The 17357-nt window shown below is 40.5% G+C and overlaps 1 protein-coding gene and 1 pseudogene across 1 annotated transcript; both read left to right on the forward strand.

Moving 5' to 3' along the window:
- The first annotated feature begins 9461 nt into the window (after positions 1–9461).
- LOC149112566 (BTB/POZ domain-containing protein 6-like) lies at positions 9462–13161 on the forward strand. Its single transcript, XM_089290482.1, has one exon. The coding sequence runs from the start codon at positions 9571–9573 to the stop codon at positions 10891–10893; it is 1323 nt and encodes a 440-aa protein (XP_089146608.1). The 5' UTR covers positions 9462–9570; the 3' UTR covers positions 10894–13161.
- Positions 13162–16437: 3276 nt separating this feature from the next.
- Positions 16438–17357, forward strand: part of LOC110060290 (BTB/POZ domain-containing protein 6 pseudogene) — a 2081-nt pseudogene continuing 1161 nt past the window's right edge.

The following is a 17357-nucleotide window of genomic DNA, read 5'->3' on the forward strand; positions in this document are numbered from 1 at the left end:
TCAGTATCACTATCATAACTTGAGCCAAGGTTATGATACGTGTAGCAAGATCAGTGGAGCTTTTGTGATTTCTGTGAGTCTCTCATTGAACAGCATGCTCATAATACACTACAATAATCGAGACAAGATTGAATTAATGAATTAAAAATGTTAAGAGTATAAAGTATCTCATGCGGAACAAAATTCCTGATATCAGCTTATATGTGTTTGTCACTTATGCCAGAGTCAATCTTTTTGGAAATCTCTTAAATTTAATATGATATTCGCACTCTTGATTCTGATCAATATGTACACCTAGAGATTTCATGGCACTCATGGTAGAAACCGGCTTGCTACAGGGTTTTGGTTTATTTTGATTCCAAGACTCTTAGTAATTAAAGAAGTTGCGTGAGATATTGGTAAGCAGGAACATCAAGGGCTGCTTGTCTAGTGGTAGTACTTCCGCCTATTCTTATTCCTGTTTCGTTTTCGACAAGAGAAGAGCTCGAAACATTGCTATAACGAATTAAACTGCAAAGATCAAGACAAGCAACGATGGCTATTGTTGAAGAGAACGGGAAATTACGACTCTTTGGCCGCGTAAAAGACGACATGGGTATATGTTGACAGTGTAACTCTCAAGTTTACTCGAAGATGACCAAGGAAGGCATACTGAGGTACGATTATGAGCCGTTTAGCTTACAGTAGCATCTTTTTCACACGACAAAAAAGGAAATGAACGTAATAATGAAAGACGCGGGTTCACTTCGATATGGATGCCCAGGCATCCATATCGAAGTGAACGCGCGTCTTCCATTATTACGTTCATTTCCTTTTTTGTCGTGTGAAAAAGATACTACTGAAGCTAAACGGCTCATAATCGTACCTCACCCGGCATAGTGAATCGAACCCAATCGAACTGTTTTTTAATCGAACTCATCGAACTTCATCGAACTTAATCCGTGGATTAAGTTCGATTGTGTTCGGTACTCTAACACATAGACGTACGGGCCGGGGGCTGCAGCCCCCCCAGTCACAGAAATGTTTGAATTTTTTTAGGTAAAGGTAAGGTAAAATCTTTATTTAGACACGTTATTTCCTTCAGGACTTAATAATATTAAATTAAATTAATCTAACTACCTAACTAACGAGGGTCCACAATAGGGTTCTCAGATCCCGCTTTCCCGCCCAATTTTTCCTGTCAATCCCGCCATCCCACCCTTTTTTGCCTGGAAATCCCAATCCCGCCCACTTTTCAAAGACGTTTCTGCGTTAATTATTAATTTCTTAAATTAATAATTAAGTTGACAAAACTTTTTTAAAATAGACATGGCACAAAAGATCACAAAAGGATTCAATGGGTAGTAGATAAGCCCCGAGAGGTACTTCCAGGAAAGTTGGTTGGGGTGTGTGGCTCACTTCCCAAAACCCTTGCTATATTTATGACCAAAATCTGCGTTTTTTGCTACCCTATTTATGACCTGTCCAAAAATTCGATAGCCTATTTTGAGGCCTTCCAAGGGGGGTAGTCTTGTCGCCTTGTCGCATCCTTCTGTGTACCTTTGTCGCTTAACCAGCGGAGGAAATTGTCGCTGTCGTTTTCCTGTACAAATTCATATGTCGTTGTCGCTACAAAAATTTGTCTCTGACGTTTCTCTAAAATAAGGCCGCTCGTAATCTTAACGTACTAATTTTGGCGAGTATACATGTGACGATTCAGGGTTATTTCGGCGCTATAACCTCCAATTTTAAATAAAATGTTTAACATTTTTGTAAAACTCTATTTTTGATAATAACCATCAACAAAAGTTCAATATTCCAGAAGTCTACATCTATGTTAATGGGGCTTGGGGCTAAATGCTATGACGACTTCAACTGTACCCCGCGACCGACACATTTATGAATAAATATATTTTTAGCGGGATGATTATAAAATAAAACACACACGCATGCGCCCCAGTGCTAGATAAGGTCAGGTGTAAACTTCTGGTAATTGTGAACTTCTGGACAGCACTAACACTAAGAAAACCTGAAACTGGCTTTTGCACCTTCTTGGGGGTCTTGGCAGGCTTAGGTCGCTTAGGCTTAGAGTAAGAGTCAGAATATTCAGACGGGGAGTGAGCGCGTTTTCTCTTATCCATGATCCGCCTTTCGGCATTTTTACTCTCCGAACTAGACACTAAAAGGGGCTTTTCTGGTGGACAACAAAACACGAATACACGAGAAAAAGAGGGTAGACAGCTAGGACAAATTGTTTGCCCTTTCACATGATTTTAGAGGTTACCGGCTGTTTGACGGTTTTATTGTAGTCTGATATGCCGAAATTATGATAAGAAGAGCGTACGTCACTTTTCAGGCAAAAGCGAATATTGGTCTTAAATTCTAAGATGCTGAAATATGAAATAAGGACGAAATTTTCACAATTTAATATTGTTAGTGTTAGTAACATTTAATGATAGCTCCGAAATTTGTGCCTTAACAGAATTGAGTGTAGGCGTTTAGAACTAAGTAGCAAAAAAAAGAAAAACCATAACAGAAAGCAAGAGACACAAGAGATTTTGATTTCATGGCTAGAAGTCATAACATTAACCATTTTGATGCCTAACGTTTAAAAAAGGTCGATTATTTTTTTTATCTTCATTTGATTTTGCTATCCCGGTCACCATGACCTTGTCATCTTGCTGTGAGCATTACGGACCATTATGGTGGAACATGTCATTCCCGTCTTTACCACAAGCTGTTTGCACGCTTGTACACTGCTCATGACCATCTAAATGAACATGAATGAGTCTGAACGTCCAGGATAGACTGGATAAGTATGGGGGCTTGCAAGTATTTCAATTTTGTCTCCATAATTTATTATCAATGACAGCAATGGTAATCATTAATATAGCATTCTGTGTAAACGTATTCGTCAAAAGGCGAAAAATAAACTTTATCTCCAGTGCACAGTCGGTGTACACTCACACAGACCGCAGGCTGCGAGCTGATCCGAACTCGCTGTTCGCCGTAGATGTTTCATAATTTTATGATGAATCGTCAATAGTATAATGGTCTATGATTGGAAAAATAAACTGCCAAACACTGCACCAAGTTAAGGCTGAGAGATCAGAGTGCTGAGAAATAAATAAAGAATATCGAGAAGCAAAAAGACGCTCCAAAATCAATATCATCTGTCCACGTGTACACAGAGTGCAGTGCAAGATTCTAGCTCGCTCATGTTCGCTGATCGCCTTATAAACTTAATGACTTAATGCTTTATCTATCCGATACGATCATCCATATTATAAAAAAGGACTGCCAAACAATGGTCAACAAAGCTAAATATTTAAGGCCGTGAAAACCGATTAACTATGAAAAGCGCCAACTCACCTTTCCTGTCTTTCTTTCTGTAACTCTTTTCCACCCTTTCCTTCTTTCTACTCTTCTTGTTGGTCTTTTTCTTGTCTTTCTTATGTTTGCCCATGGCAAACAATTGGCCGACTCTCACCCGACCTTAGATCACCTAAAATAACCTGAATACCCTAATAAAGGTCAATAAAAAGACCTGGCGAACTCGATAATGACGACAATCTCTGGCGCGTGACTCGGGATCGTAACAAGCGCAACGGGTGACGTTGACGACCTTTGTTCCTTTCTCTTTGAGTTCTTTGTTTTACGGGATGTAATAAGAGACTGACTAGCTAACATACAACTCTTAATTCTTAACTCTTTGTAAAGAGTGTTGAATGATGGTTTGTTTTTGTTAATATTTGTACAACTGATCTACCATAAACGCAAACAATAGAGCTCCAAGAGTCACGCTGGCCTTGTCAAGTCATGACAGTCATGTCGCCGTCGAAGAAAAAAAGTGCAGTTGTCGCTTTGTCGAAATGAAAAATGGACTGTCGTTTTCACAAATTGTCGCCCCTTTCATGTCAAATTCTGTCGGCTGTCGGTACTTTGGTAACAAATTGTCGGCACATTTTGACGCAATGTCGCTTGTCGCTCAAACCCCTTGGAAGGCCTCTATTTTTGACCGTTGCGGCTGACACAGTTGCCCCAAACATAAGTTATGAAGACTTTTGTTGACGGTTTTATCCATAAAGATGAAAAGGTAGCTTCTTCTAAGAAACACACCCAATTCAAGACTAGAGTGCTAAAACGATACCCTATTTATAACCAAAATGGCCAAAATCGATACCCTATTTATGACCAAAACTGCTGAAAAACCCTACCCTGTGGGGCCGCACATACCCACATAGCCCATATAAGGGATTGCCCCCCCGGACAGATAAGTAAGCACAAATGATAATAACGTTTCTTTTAAACAGTTTAATGTACATCTTTTGCTTTCTTTTGTCCACGTATCAGTGAAAGAAAAAGATTGGTCATTCCCATATTCAAGAGATGGCCCGTAAACACACTTGACTATCACGGATTTCATTACATGTGTCGTGATATCCCGTCACGCACTATGATCGCAATGAATCATGGATAAGTAGGGAATGAGCACGCCTTCAAGGTGATATGGCGTGGCAATGTTGCTGTTGTAAAAATGTTGTTATTGAAAAAATGAACCTTTATGTCTTGAATGATTGAACGAATCACAAACTACGAGAGAGCAACAACGGATTGTCAATTTTCGAATATTGTACACTTGACAGTTTCTTTCAAAGCTTTCAGCGTCTTCACTTTACTTGAAATCTGGGCTCAGTACTTTTCTTTCCGAATGAAGGTACTCCCGCTTGCACATCTTTTTCGTAACATATGGCTATGCAATTTATAATGTCGTTCGGTAAATCACTATCACCGCCATCCGGTGTGGCCATCCTGGCCAAACCAAGCCAAGCGCTCTAGGAAAGGTCGAAACTGGCTAAAAAACTAGAGAGGATCGGGGGCTCAGGATTACAGACGCAAGCGTCGAAAATGTCGCTACAGTTTTATGATGTTAACATAGTCAAGCGATAATGGATACGTTTGACAGAACCTGACCTGACAGGGTACAGAGCCGTTGCTATTCATTACTTGAAACCTGACACAGCTATACGCACAAAAGGTTCGTTTCCGCCCGGGTTTCTGCCAGCTTGCGGTTTTCGCGCTGCTCAGTTTATCAGGTCACGAAAGAATTGAAATCCCGTATCCCGTTCCGTTCCCCTTGCGAATCTCACATCCTAACCCCATAAAAACACGAAATCCCGCTCCCGCTCGTATTTGTAATTCCCGCTTCCCGCCCCTGTTTTCTGCTCAAATCCCAAATATCACGGCGAAAAGAAGCCAAATCCCGCATCCTGCCAAACCCATTGGGGACCCTCACTAATAAATCACTAATAACTACTACAACAAGAGAAATGATAAAACACCTGCTTTACAAGGTAGCCGTGTATAAAAGCAAAAAAACTTACATAAGATTACCCTCAAAATCATAATTCTTCACCTTAGATTTAAATTCATCCACCAGAGGGTGACTGACGCCTATCCTAGGGTAAACTATTCCACAGTACAGCTCCACTGTAGGACAGACTTCTTTTACAATGATTAGTGCGGGGCCGTGGAATGGCAAGCGAACAGTCACTATCCTTTAAGTTATAGGTTAAGGTATCGGAACGGAAGACAAAGTGCGAACTAAGATAGTCCGGAACCATACTATTTACAATCTTATACATCATTATTGATTTATCAACAAGGCGTTGACGGTCCAATTTAACCCAGTTTACTATTCGCAACAATTCATTGGTACTACGATCGTAATTCTTGTAATTTTTGAGAAAGACTCTCAGAACAGGATCCCCACACCGAGCTGCAGTAATCTAGATGAGGTTGGACCAATGATTTGTAGATGGAGAGTACAGTCTTATATGGAACCGTATACCTAATGCGTTTAATGGCGCTTATACCGGAAGCAATCTTTTTAGCAAGCTCGTTGATATGACACTCCCAAGTAAGATGTTCATCAATGTGTACGCCTAAGGATTTTACAGTCGAGACTTGCTTTATCGGGAACTGATTAATTGTGGCAGTGGGATTCGCTGTAGAATTCAATAACCTTTGCTTAGAACCAATCAGTAGGAATTCTGTCTTTGTCATACTTAAAGTTAGGTTGTTGGCTGCAAGCCACACACGAATTCTCTCCAAATCAAGATTAATACAGTTATTCATTTCATCAACATCACTACCAGCAAAAGTAATACTAGTATCATCGGCGTACATCCTTGGTTGGGAATGCTGGACACAATTAGGCAGATCATTTATATATAATAGGAAAAGGAAGGGGCCCAAGAATCGTTCCCTGTGGAACACCACAGCGAAGGAACATTTTAGAAGATTTATTCCCGTTTACTAAACACGTTTGGGTTCGGTTCTTTAAATAAGAGGAGAACCATTGGTTTGTGGAACCTTGGATACCATAAGCTTGTAATTTCGAAAGAAGAATAGTACGGTCCACAGTATCGAAGGCCTTCTTAAGATCTAAAAATACACGGCATTATTCGGGCAAAACGCTGATGATTCGGGCAAAAGTACTTGGGAGAAAACAGTCTAAAAGGTAGTCAAAGCCAGGCTTGTAGGCTACTTTCTCTGACGTTTGCCTTGTCAAGACGGAGTTAAGGTCAAATGATCTAATGCTCCAGGAAATCTGTTTTGAAAAAGCCATATATCGTTTAAATGTGTATCGTGGAAATCTACGAGATGGATATTACTTCCATCAACAAAACAATGACAGAATCAAAGCAAGCTAAGACCTAGACTTTTGTTTTTGTGGTTGCCCTGAAAAGACCCGTCTTAAATGGCTCCACAAAGAGCCGTTTTAAATTTTCTTCTCGGACGAGGAAGAATTTACTGTTTCTTTTATAACTTTCTGATTTTACTAGGCTGTCGATCGAGGTCATAGAGTAACCGAGATTTCAAAATAACTACAGTGCAATCCCGATTTCTCGAGCCCTCATTTTTTCAAACCTCCTGATAACTTGAAACAAAAGTCGTTTCCCTCTCCTCAGTCGAACACTGTAATTTTACCCCGATTTCTCGAACTATCCGATTTTTCGAACCAATTTTCGTTTCCCTCAGAGGTTCGAAAAATCGGGACTCCATTGTAATTTTGGAATGATAATAGATTCATTAGACGTGAGAATTGTGAACATTCTTGTTTTTACTGCGATTTGAGTGCATTTGCACAACACATGCTTTCGGGCACTGTGTAATTTTTTCGGTTAATAAGGTCACCGCCCCCCACCCCCCTCCCCCCAGGTCCGAAGGAGCCCGTACGCCTATACTCGAACAGAATCGAACTCACACACAAAAAAATTGTACAGTCGAACTCAATCGAACGTTCGATTTTTAAACTCTTGATTTCCTACAGATTCCGTGAGTGCAAATACATAGAGGAACCAATGTGAGGGGCCAGAAGGTTCAATGAGCTCTACTTTTATCCACAAGAACAGTGCCTCGTCATCCTCATACCCCGGCCAGTATACTTTTGATAATATAGATAATCATCGACGCTCTAGAAATCAATATACAGGATCATTCACTTGTCTACTTTGACTTTGACCTGAGAAAAAAAAAATAATTTTATTGTTGCATTTATTATTTATCCTTTCTATCATGACAGTAAGATGTTCCTAGATTTCCAACACACTGACGATTCTAAACCTTTTCTCTCCAAATCACTTTTTATTGTCCTCGATGATTTTGAAAGAATAATATATATTGATAGAAAGCTATTTTTCATAATTATCCAGCTGTTGAATACCGTTGCCTGTGTCGCTATTAGTAATTTGCTTGTATTTTTTTTTATGAAAGTAACACTTCAAGTTGTCGTTTTGCTACTGCAAGTTACCTAAATACGCAACAATAATGGAAGTTCGTTTTTGTTATTGAATAATCAGTATAAAAAAGGATGAGAGAAACCTGTTTTCGATGGGCTTGCTTTGTAGTGTAGGTTTACCAGAGCTGGGGTACAGTATTGACGCGTGCAGACCACATAACATAAGCCTTATTCAAGCGAATTTATTCACCGATCCAACTGAACGTGACTTCAATCTTTAGATTGAGTTCGGTTGCCGAACTTAATCAAACGCAATCTAATTGATTGAGTTCGATTAGATTCGATTTGTTCGATTAAGTTCGATTGGTTCGGAAATCGAACTCAATTGCCGAAACTCAATCGAACTCAATCGAACTCAATCGAACTCAATCCATGGATTGAGTTCGATTGAGTTCGATTTTCCAACGTTCGATTCAATATGCCGGGACCTCAGTATGCCTTCCTTGGTCATCTTCGAGTAATCTTGAAAGTTACACTATCAACACATACCCATATCGTCTAATACATGGCCAACGAGTCAAAATTTCAATACGACAGGATTTGTGTCAGAATAAGCTCTGTGGTCTCCAAGATTTGCGGCCAGCGGTCCTCAGTCAACATCTTGTAATCCATTATCTTTGGGCCACTGTATGGAGTCTGTAATCTGTAGTCTGCAGTCTGTAGTCTGCAGTCTGCAGTCTGCAAAAGTCAGACACCGCTCTTCGACGTATGTCAAAGAGTCATTTGAAGAGTCATCAGGATCACTGGACTCTGAGCTTGGGTCTGAGTTTACTCTGGACTGTTATAGTGAAGCTCAATTTAATCATACTGTTTGTATTTACCATACTTTAATATGAGATCTTTTGAATTCCAGAGGCTTTGTTGGAGAAACTGAAAGTATTATTCAGGAATTCCTGACTGATTGAGCTTTTTTTTTGAAACTCAATTTAATCATACTGTGTTTTATTTACCATGCTCTAAATTTGTATTGCTATCAAACTTTCAACAGATGGGTTTTTCATTCTGCTAAATTATGATGCCATGTGTGCTACCGTTGTCTTTCTTTTTCATTGAATAGCATTAAAGTGCTACTTTTGCAACTTTTAATTAAAGTTTCCTGTTTTATTAAATCCTAGCACAAATAAAGTAGCACTGTCTTAAAATATATATAACAGACGAATTCCTTTCCTACTTCATGACAGTTAGGAAAACAACAGCTCATAGATCAGAACACCTTAGAGTTGACAAATTTGTCAGTTCTATTCCAATGAACTCTAATAACTCTTCCACTACTTTTCCATTTTGCAAAAAGAAATGAAAAAGTAATGCCCCCTCCCTGTATGTATTAGATTTTACATCCGAACCCCTCTCTCTTGTTGTCATTTTCTCCTATCCTTCCCCCCTCTAATTTTCCAAACCCCCCCCCACTCCAGGTAATTATTGCACAGTCCCTTACTGCACAGCTGTGGTGTGAATCAGTTTAGGTTTCTTTTTGGCATCTTAGGTTAAGAAAAGTTGATTTGAATGTACCTTGACGAAAACGCGTGCAACCAAGGGTATAGCTTGCTGTTTTCCAAGGCAGGACTTTGGGCGCGATTTTTTATCGACGGACGTGAGATCACGTGAGACTGCAAGTTCCTGCGTGACACACGATCGTGTTGTTGTGTGACAAGCAGTAACCTGCAAGCAGTCGCAATTGTCCAGTGGTAGCACTTCCTCTTATTCTTATTCCTGTTTCGCTTTAGGCGTGCGAAGAGCTCGAAACACTGCTGTATGCAGTAAAACTGCAAAGACCAAGAAAAACAACGATGGCTGTTGTTGAAGAGACCTGGCAGACGAAACGATCAACTATTGTAGAGAGGACCACGTTTATTTTCAACAACGAGTTATTGAGTGATGTGAAATTTGTTGTTCCAGTGTCGACTGGCGAAAGTGAAAGTAAGAAGGTGATCCCAGCTCACAAGTTTGTGCTTGCAATCAGCAGTCCTGTGTTCTATGCCACGTTCTATGGTCAAATGGCGGAGACTACAGACTCTATTGAACTGCCTGACTGTGACTACGAGAGTCTGTTGGAGTTGTTTCGTTTCATGTACACCGACGAAGCGAACTTGAGCGGAAATAATGTGATGCAAGTGCTGTACTTGGCGAAGAAATATATGGTGCCTTCCCTCGCTGAGAAATGTACCTCATATCTGCGCGACAATTTAAAAGCATCCAACGTATTTTGCATTCTGCCACACTCTCAGAAATTTAAAGATAAAGATTTGGAAGATCGATGCTGGGAGGTGATCGAGAAGCAGACAGAAGAAACTGTGACGTCAGATGAATTTGTCACAGTTGAGCGATCTGTGGTCGAGTCTCTTGTGAAGAGGGAAAATTTGAACGTGAAGGAAGTGGAACTGTTTAAAGCTGTTGACCTCTGGGCCGCAAAGGAAGGTGAGAGGCAAGGGACAAGTCGTGATGGAGACGAAAAGAGACGAATTCTTGGAGAAGAGATCGTAAAAGCGATACGATTCCCATTGATGTCGGAAAAGGAATTTGTCTCTTTTGTCTTTGATTCTCACGTTCTTACTTTTAAAGAGGTTGGCGATATGATGAAACACTACAATGGTGTTTTAGCATCTTCTTTACCATTCTCACAAGCTCCAAGGATTGGATTCGCTAAAGATCGGTGCCGCAGATTTAAGAAGTTTCTTCCGCCAAATGAGGGTGGCCCTTGGAGGTACGCCGGTAATCCTGACTGTATTAATTTCACTGTCGACAAGCCCATCAAGTTATACGGAGTTCAACATTTTGGTTCTGAAGGTGGAGAGTACACTGTTGCCACAGAAGTGAAAGATATCACGGGTGGCTTTTCTCTTGTAAAACAATCTGGAGTCTACGCCTCTGTTAAGGACGAAACCGAAACTTATTACGGCTTTGATGTACAGTTTGATTGTCCAGTTTGTTTGGAGAAAAATAAGGAATACAAGTTAGAGTCGTTTATTGAGGGCCCCTCGTCATGGTATGGAGAAGGAGGACAAACATCCGTTAAGTCTCAAGGTATACGAGTTACCTTCCGTACTTCAAGGGGTGTAAATAACTCGACTGGTCTTTCAAGAGGCCAGTTTCCTGCTCTTTGGATAGGCTAAAGCTTTCCTTTATAGGGTTAAGAAAGTAAGCCCGTCTTATAATTTTTACAATACAGAGTTGATGTTCAAGAGTACTTCTTGCACCTTGCCCTTAAGAACTTCATTCGATCCTACTTTCCCCCAGGTTTGCCCCTTGAAATCCTGATTTAGTTACAATTCGGCCACTTATTAAAGATATATGTTTGAAAGTGTACTGAGAATGTACTGAACAGGAAGTTTATGCCTTATTAAACAATTAGACTTCAATGCGACCTCGATTCAAACGCAAAGGAAGAACGTGATGGATTTTAATTACTATACATGTTTGTTTTTTCTTTAACTTTTAGCTTGATACACGACCCCACAAGCAAACCTGTTGCTTTGAACAAAATCGTATTTAAATTAACTAAAAGGATTGTTGCTGTTGTCGACTGTTGCAGCAAGTAATATACCGTAACTTTCGAAAGTAATGATCCCCCGAAGGTAACGTCAACAAATTGTGGCAGGTAATAATAAACAATTATTGGATGAGGTTTTTGTGATATCCAGAATAATCAAGGTCGAGGTAGGGGTTATCAGCCGAAGCCGAAGGCTGAGGCTGATAACTCTTATCGAGACCTTGATTATCCTAGATATCACAAAAACCGAATCTAATAATTGTTTTATTACACATTGAACTAAAAAAAACTGGAAGTCATGGTTTTGCTTCTTCCCTGACGGCAAGCAACACAAAGCGCGCGAATTTGACATGATTAAACTAAGGAAAATAAAAGAACTGCGGTCATACATGACATGATTATCGATTACCCGTGACCTTGAGTGTCCTTGACATGATAATTGTATAATCTATAGCAAGATGACGTCAGAGGCACTGATTTCGAAAATTCACTGTACGCTTTCGGCCAATCAAAAAAGAGTTAGTGAGGCCCAGTTCAGACGTCGTGCCTATGCCGTGCCGAACTAAATTGCAATTAGGTTCGACCGCAGCACGGCAGGAAAACAACTCTGATTCAGACGTCGTGACAGAGTTGAACCAAATTCAGAATTTACTGATGCCGCGTAACAATTCTCCTCCTAACTCCCCGTGGGAACGCAACCCGCCAAAATACATTAATATAATATATGAATTTTGTTTAGCGAGGGAAAAGCACGACGTTTGAATCGCTGCCGTGCCAGAGTCGTGTAGCACGGCAGAGCTTGTCGAACTTAATTCAAAAGTTTGATTCAGACGCCGTGCTTCTGCCGTGCTTTTGTCGAACTTAATTCCTGAATTTAGTTCGGCACGGCAGAAGCACGATGTCTGAACTGGGCCTGAGTTCAATGTATAATAAATCCCGAAAGTAGCGAGCCCTCCGAAAACAGCGACCCCACCCCAACACCCCCTCCCCGAAAATAGTGAGACCCAGGTTAAATAGTATATTTATTTTTCCAATCAATAGTCAGGTGCAAGTTAGGCATGGTAACTTGATTTAAGGAACTCCACAACAAGGGAAGGTATTGCTTATGCCACGAAGCGTAGTGAAAATACCAATTCGTGCTTCATCACATGAGTTAATGTCTCGCCCAGTTAAAACAAAACCCGTAGAAAGAATCGTCTTCAAATAACAGGAACGTAATATAGGGAACTTTGATTCAAATTAACACCATTTTCACCAACAACGTATAAATAAGAACGTTTCTTCAAATTTAAATTTAAAACTCGGCCGAGATATTGTTAAATCAGACTAACGTAGCAGTGCGTAAATGAAGTAGAAATAGTTTATGGTATCTAATATAACTAGCATTCCTGCCCACCACTCACAACGCGGTCTAGACATGAAGAGCTCAGCCATGTGGCAGCAATATAGATTTAAACTGGAAAAGCCCAGTCGTACCAACTTTATATAACGCTTTTTGCTCCTCGAAAGTAACGAGCCCCAAAGGCTACTAATTCCGAAAGTAACAAGGGTCGTTACTTTCGGAAGTTTACGGTAGTATAAAGAAAAACATTAGGAGGTTCATAATTATATTTCAGTTCAAAGTTAAGTGCAGAAAGCACAAAAGGGAGTGAAGGCTTTGGAATACATTTACAACCGTTGCGCAAATGCTATCCCAATTGGGCTATGATCCTACCGCCCGAAGAAACAATCCAACGGCAAGCACCATGCTTACAGTGGTAATTTACACGTGTGTGTAGTAGATTGATTTTTTTTTGACAGGAAAGGAAGGGGGCAGGGCAATGAAAGTGAAAGTAATTTTGTCTGTTATAGTTGAGTCAAATAATAAATATTAAAACCAACGTTACCAACAGTCACTTGAATGTTGTCTAAATGCTCGTAAACACAACGTTCCTAAAGTACTTCCTTTATTTATAAACTCATTGATGACTGACCCTTCTAGTCTAGTCTTAAATTACTTCGGAAAGGTATTGGCCGGTTTATAATTCATGTCTCTAGGTCGGAGGTAGTGGGTCGAGTACATCTTCCCACGAGTTTCGCACATGAATAGTAAAGTAACTCTTCTACAATAACGTATTATGACCCTTCTGACTGTAGTAAGCTTCTTTCCAAGTCAGACCAAATGTCCTTTCCTGTTTCCAAACAATTTATAAGCATTTCAACTTTTATCGAGTCTAATTTTCCTTCCTAGAATAACGAGGCTTAAGTCAGCTTGACACGGTAATCACACTAGTTCAAATTTTGTGCTGCGAAAACTGTAGAACATGGAGGACAGTAGTGCAGTTCCTGAGCTCTCCCTTCCCCGCCCTATATAGAGGATGAGCCTGGATTCAACCCCTACATAGGGCGGAGAAGAAAGAGTTCATAGCCCGGACTTCAGGAACTGTGAACGGAGATCTGAAAATCAGCATGTATGCCGTGATGACAGCAACAAATAACAATTCGTCAATTTCTTCGACACCATGGTCTTGTTACAATAGCTTTAAGAGACTTTATTAGATCAACTCGGGCTGAGAAGCACAGTGTTATTTGACCCGTAGGGAGCTTGTAGTCGCAAGAATCATTACCATTTCAGCATCAACCTTTTCTTTTTCGAGAGAAGCCACACGGTACCGATCGTACTGATGGAAACGTTATTTCGAATAGACCTACGCTAAGACCTTCCTGTGTAACCGACAAGGGTAAGACCCAGGTGATACACAGGGATTCAATAACACCCCTCACAAGGGCAGACAAAAATCTACCAGGGAAAAATTCTAGGAAAATGTTTTTCTATGGCAGGCAAGGTGTAACTTTATGTATTATAATTATTAATGACAAGAGTAGCCAAATTCTGGCATAAACGTGGCAAAATTTGCGACGAAGAACTTCTTCATGCTCGACTACGAGTATTCCCACTTTCGCTTAGTCCGTTAGCGAGACCGTAAATAAAGCGCGAGGAAAAAATGGCCGCGTATAGCAGTTTTTTCTTTCGTGTCACGCACGACGGACCAAGCGAAAGAGGGACAGACTCAGGCTACTCGTAGTCTATCTTCACACAGAAACGTTGATCTCTCGTTCTGTCATGCGCGTGTGATTTAAGTAGGAAAATAGCTTATAACATTCTATGGTCTACCATCTTATACACCATATCAATAACAATTAAAGACCACTCGTAAAACCACTCGCTTCATTGATGGTGCCATTTGAGTTTAGGCATTGAACATTTTATGAGCATTTCTGTAGTCCAACAGAGTTTAGAGCGCGGAAAAGTGTCGTGGTTTGTTAACAGTATGTTGGAACAAAAGCAAAAACAAGCGAGGGACAGACCTGTCGAAAGCGATCTAAGTCATCGCCAAAAGTAGACGTTACTATCTCCATATAAAAGTCACGAAAAGAACTCGTATTATCTTTTTTCTGTATAAGGAAAAGATGCTCAGGGACGCACCTCGGGGGGGGGGGGGGGGAGGTCGTGGGGTGCCCGTGACTCCCCCTTTTGTAAGCCCTTTTTCAGCAGACACACCATAAGAAAAGGCAGGAATGAAGGGCTTGGAGGATTAATAAAACTTGGTCCCAGAGTGAACAAAGTCATTGGAAGCTGCCATTTCTTACGACACTGAATTAAGCACACTCTGTCACATGCTCACACTCCCGTCTCATGACAGATCAGTTATTTCGTCCTAACCAATAGCTGAACTGGAAACACCAGTCAGAGTAAATTAAGCGGCGGTGACGCAAGTCAATGATCACGTATTTGAACTGCAGGATAGTGATTTAAAGACACTGGAGATCATCTTAGTTACTTACGTAACTTTAGAAAGCTGCGAAAAAAAGCCTGGGAAAAAAAAGAAAATCAGGCTTCTCGCAAGCTCATTGCCTAATTTTCATTGTCAATAAGCGGATGGACACATGAATTTATAATTTACCCAATGTTGACGCAACGTGCGAGAGCAGACAACTTGAAAATTGTCGGTTATTGCAAAAAAAAAAAAAAAAAAAAAGAAAAAAAAAAAAAAAATGAGAGGATTACGAGTTAAAGAAAAATACGAAAGTCATGAGCTTTATAAACCAAACGAGTATCTGTGCCTTGAGAGCAATTTTAAAATTAATTCTCTTCTTTCACGTGTGAACCACTATGAAGACATGATTGATCATGGCAGTTATATACACAACTTAAGCAGTTGTGAAATTGACGCCGCAGCGGCACAACGCCACCCAAAGATTTATAGAGTACCCCCGCCCCCTCTGCAACAGCAAGATTAGTGGAGCTTTTGTAATTTCTGAGTCCCTCCTTGAACAGCATACCCTAACTACATTACAACAATCGGAATGAGGTTGGTTTAATGAATTAGAAATAGTGCGAAGTATCCCGCCTGGAACAAGTTCCGTATGCTTTCTTTTTCGAAATTTCTTTAATACCATATTCCCAATTTAGATTCTGATCTTCTCACTGGTGGAATTTCACGGTAGAAAATTGCTACAGGGTTTTTCACTCTTGGTTTATTTTGATTCCAGGACTCTCAGGATAAGTGGACAATCTCTGCCTAGAACCAGTTAATGAAATTCTATTTTTGTCATATTCAGTTCATACTATTCTATCGAATCTAATTTGAAACGGAGCGGCTCTATTAAGTGTCTATAGGAGTTTGTATTGACCATCATGTAAAAACTTCTATTGAAAGCTCCATATAGAAGCTGTCATAGTAAGTTTAGGTCACCTGCTGTTATGTCACATGAGTATTCTCCTTAGGACAAACATTTTTTCCGAGATGTTCTGCCCTTCATTGTAATTTTTAAGATTTCTGCACGGTTAAGGGTTGGCACGAAGTCTTTTGCCGTGTGAAGTCAGAACTTGTTTGTCTTCGGCCGTGTCAAAGAATGGCATTGTAGCACGTATTCTAGACGAAGTTTTATAATGTGTTCTTTTGTCGATCCGTTTATGTTTCTTTTTGGCATCTTAGGATAAGACAAGTTGATTTGCATGTACCTTGACGAAAACGAGTGTAACCAAGGATATGGTTTTCTGTTTTCAAATGTAGGATTTTGAGCAAGCGTTATCGACGGAGGACGTGAAACTTCAAGTTGCTGCGTGTCACACAACAGCGATCGCGTTGTTGTGACAAGCAAGAACCTGCAGTACCAAGAGCCACTTGTCCAGCGGCAGCCGACTTCCTCCGATCCTTATTCCTGTTTTGCTTTTCACAAGAGAAGAGCTCGAAACATTGCTGTATCGAACAAAACTGCAAAAACCAAGAAAAACCACGATGGCTGTTGTTGAAGAGAACTGGCAGACGAAACGATCAACTATTGCGAAGAGAACCACTTTTATTTTCAACAACGAGTTATTGAGCGATGTGAAATTTGTGGTGCCATTGTCGACAGGCGAAAGTGAAAGTAAGAAGGTGATCCCAGCTCACAAGTTTGTGCTTGCAATCAGCAGTCCTGTGTTCTATGCCATGTTCTATGGTCAAATGGCGGAGACTACAGACTCTATTGAACTGCCTGACTGTGACTGCGAGAGTCTGTTGGAGTTGTTTCGTTTCATGTACACCGACGAAGCGAATTTAAGCGGAAATAATGTGATGCAAGTACTGTACTTGGCGAAGAAATATATGGTGCCTCCACTCGCTGAGAAATGTACCGCATATCTGCGCGACAATTTGAAAGCATCCAACGTATTTTGCATTCTGCCGCGCGCTCAGAAGTTTGAAGACAAAGATTTGGAAGATCGATGCTGGGAGGTGATCGAGAAGCAGTCAGAAGAGGCTGTGATGTCAGATGAATTTGTCACAGTTGAGCGATCTGTAGTCGAGTCTGTTGTGAAAAGAGAAGTGTTGAACGTGAAGGAAGTGGAACTGTTTAAAGCTGTTGATCGCTGGGCCACAAAAGAAAGTGAAAGGCGAGGGACAAGTCGTGATGGAGACGAAAAGAGACGAATTCTTGGAGAAGAGATCGTAAAAGCGATACGATTTCCACTGATGTCGCAAAAGGAATTTGTCTCTTTCGTAATTGATACTCACGTCCTTACTTATGAAGAGGTTGGCGTCATGATGAAACACTACAATGGTG

This window comes from Orbicella faveolata, unplaced genomic scaffold (assembly GCF_042242905.1).
Source record: "Orbicella faveolata isolate gen_17 unplaced genomic scaffold, um_ofav_v1 contig_2, whole genome shotgun sequence".
NCBI classification, from domain to species: Eukaryota; Metazoa; Cnidaria; class Anthozoa; order Scleractinia; family Merulinidae; genus Orbicella; species Orbicella faveolata.

Excerpts from the sequence above, each read along its gene's own strand:
- LOC149112566 (XM_089290482.1), top strand. The coding sequence starts at position 9,571 with ATGGCTGTTGTTGAAGAGACCTGGCAGACGAAACGATCAACTATTGTA.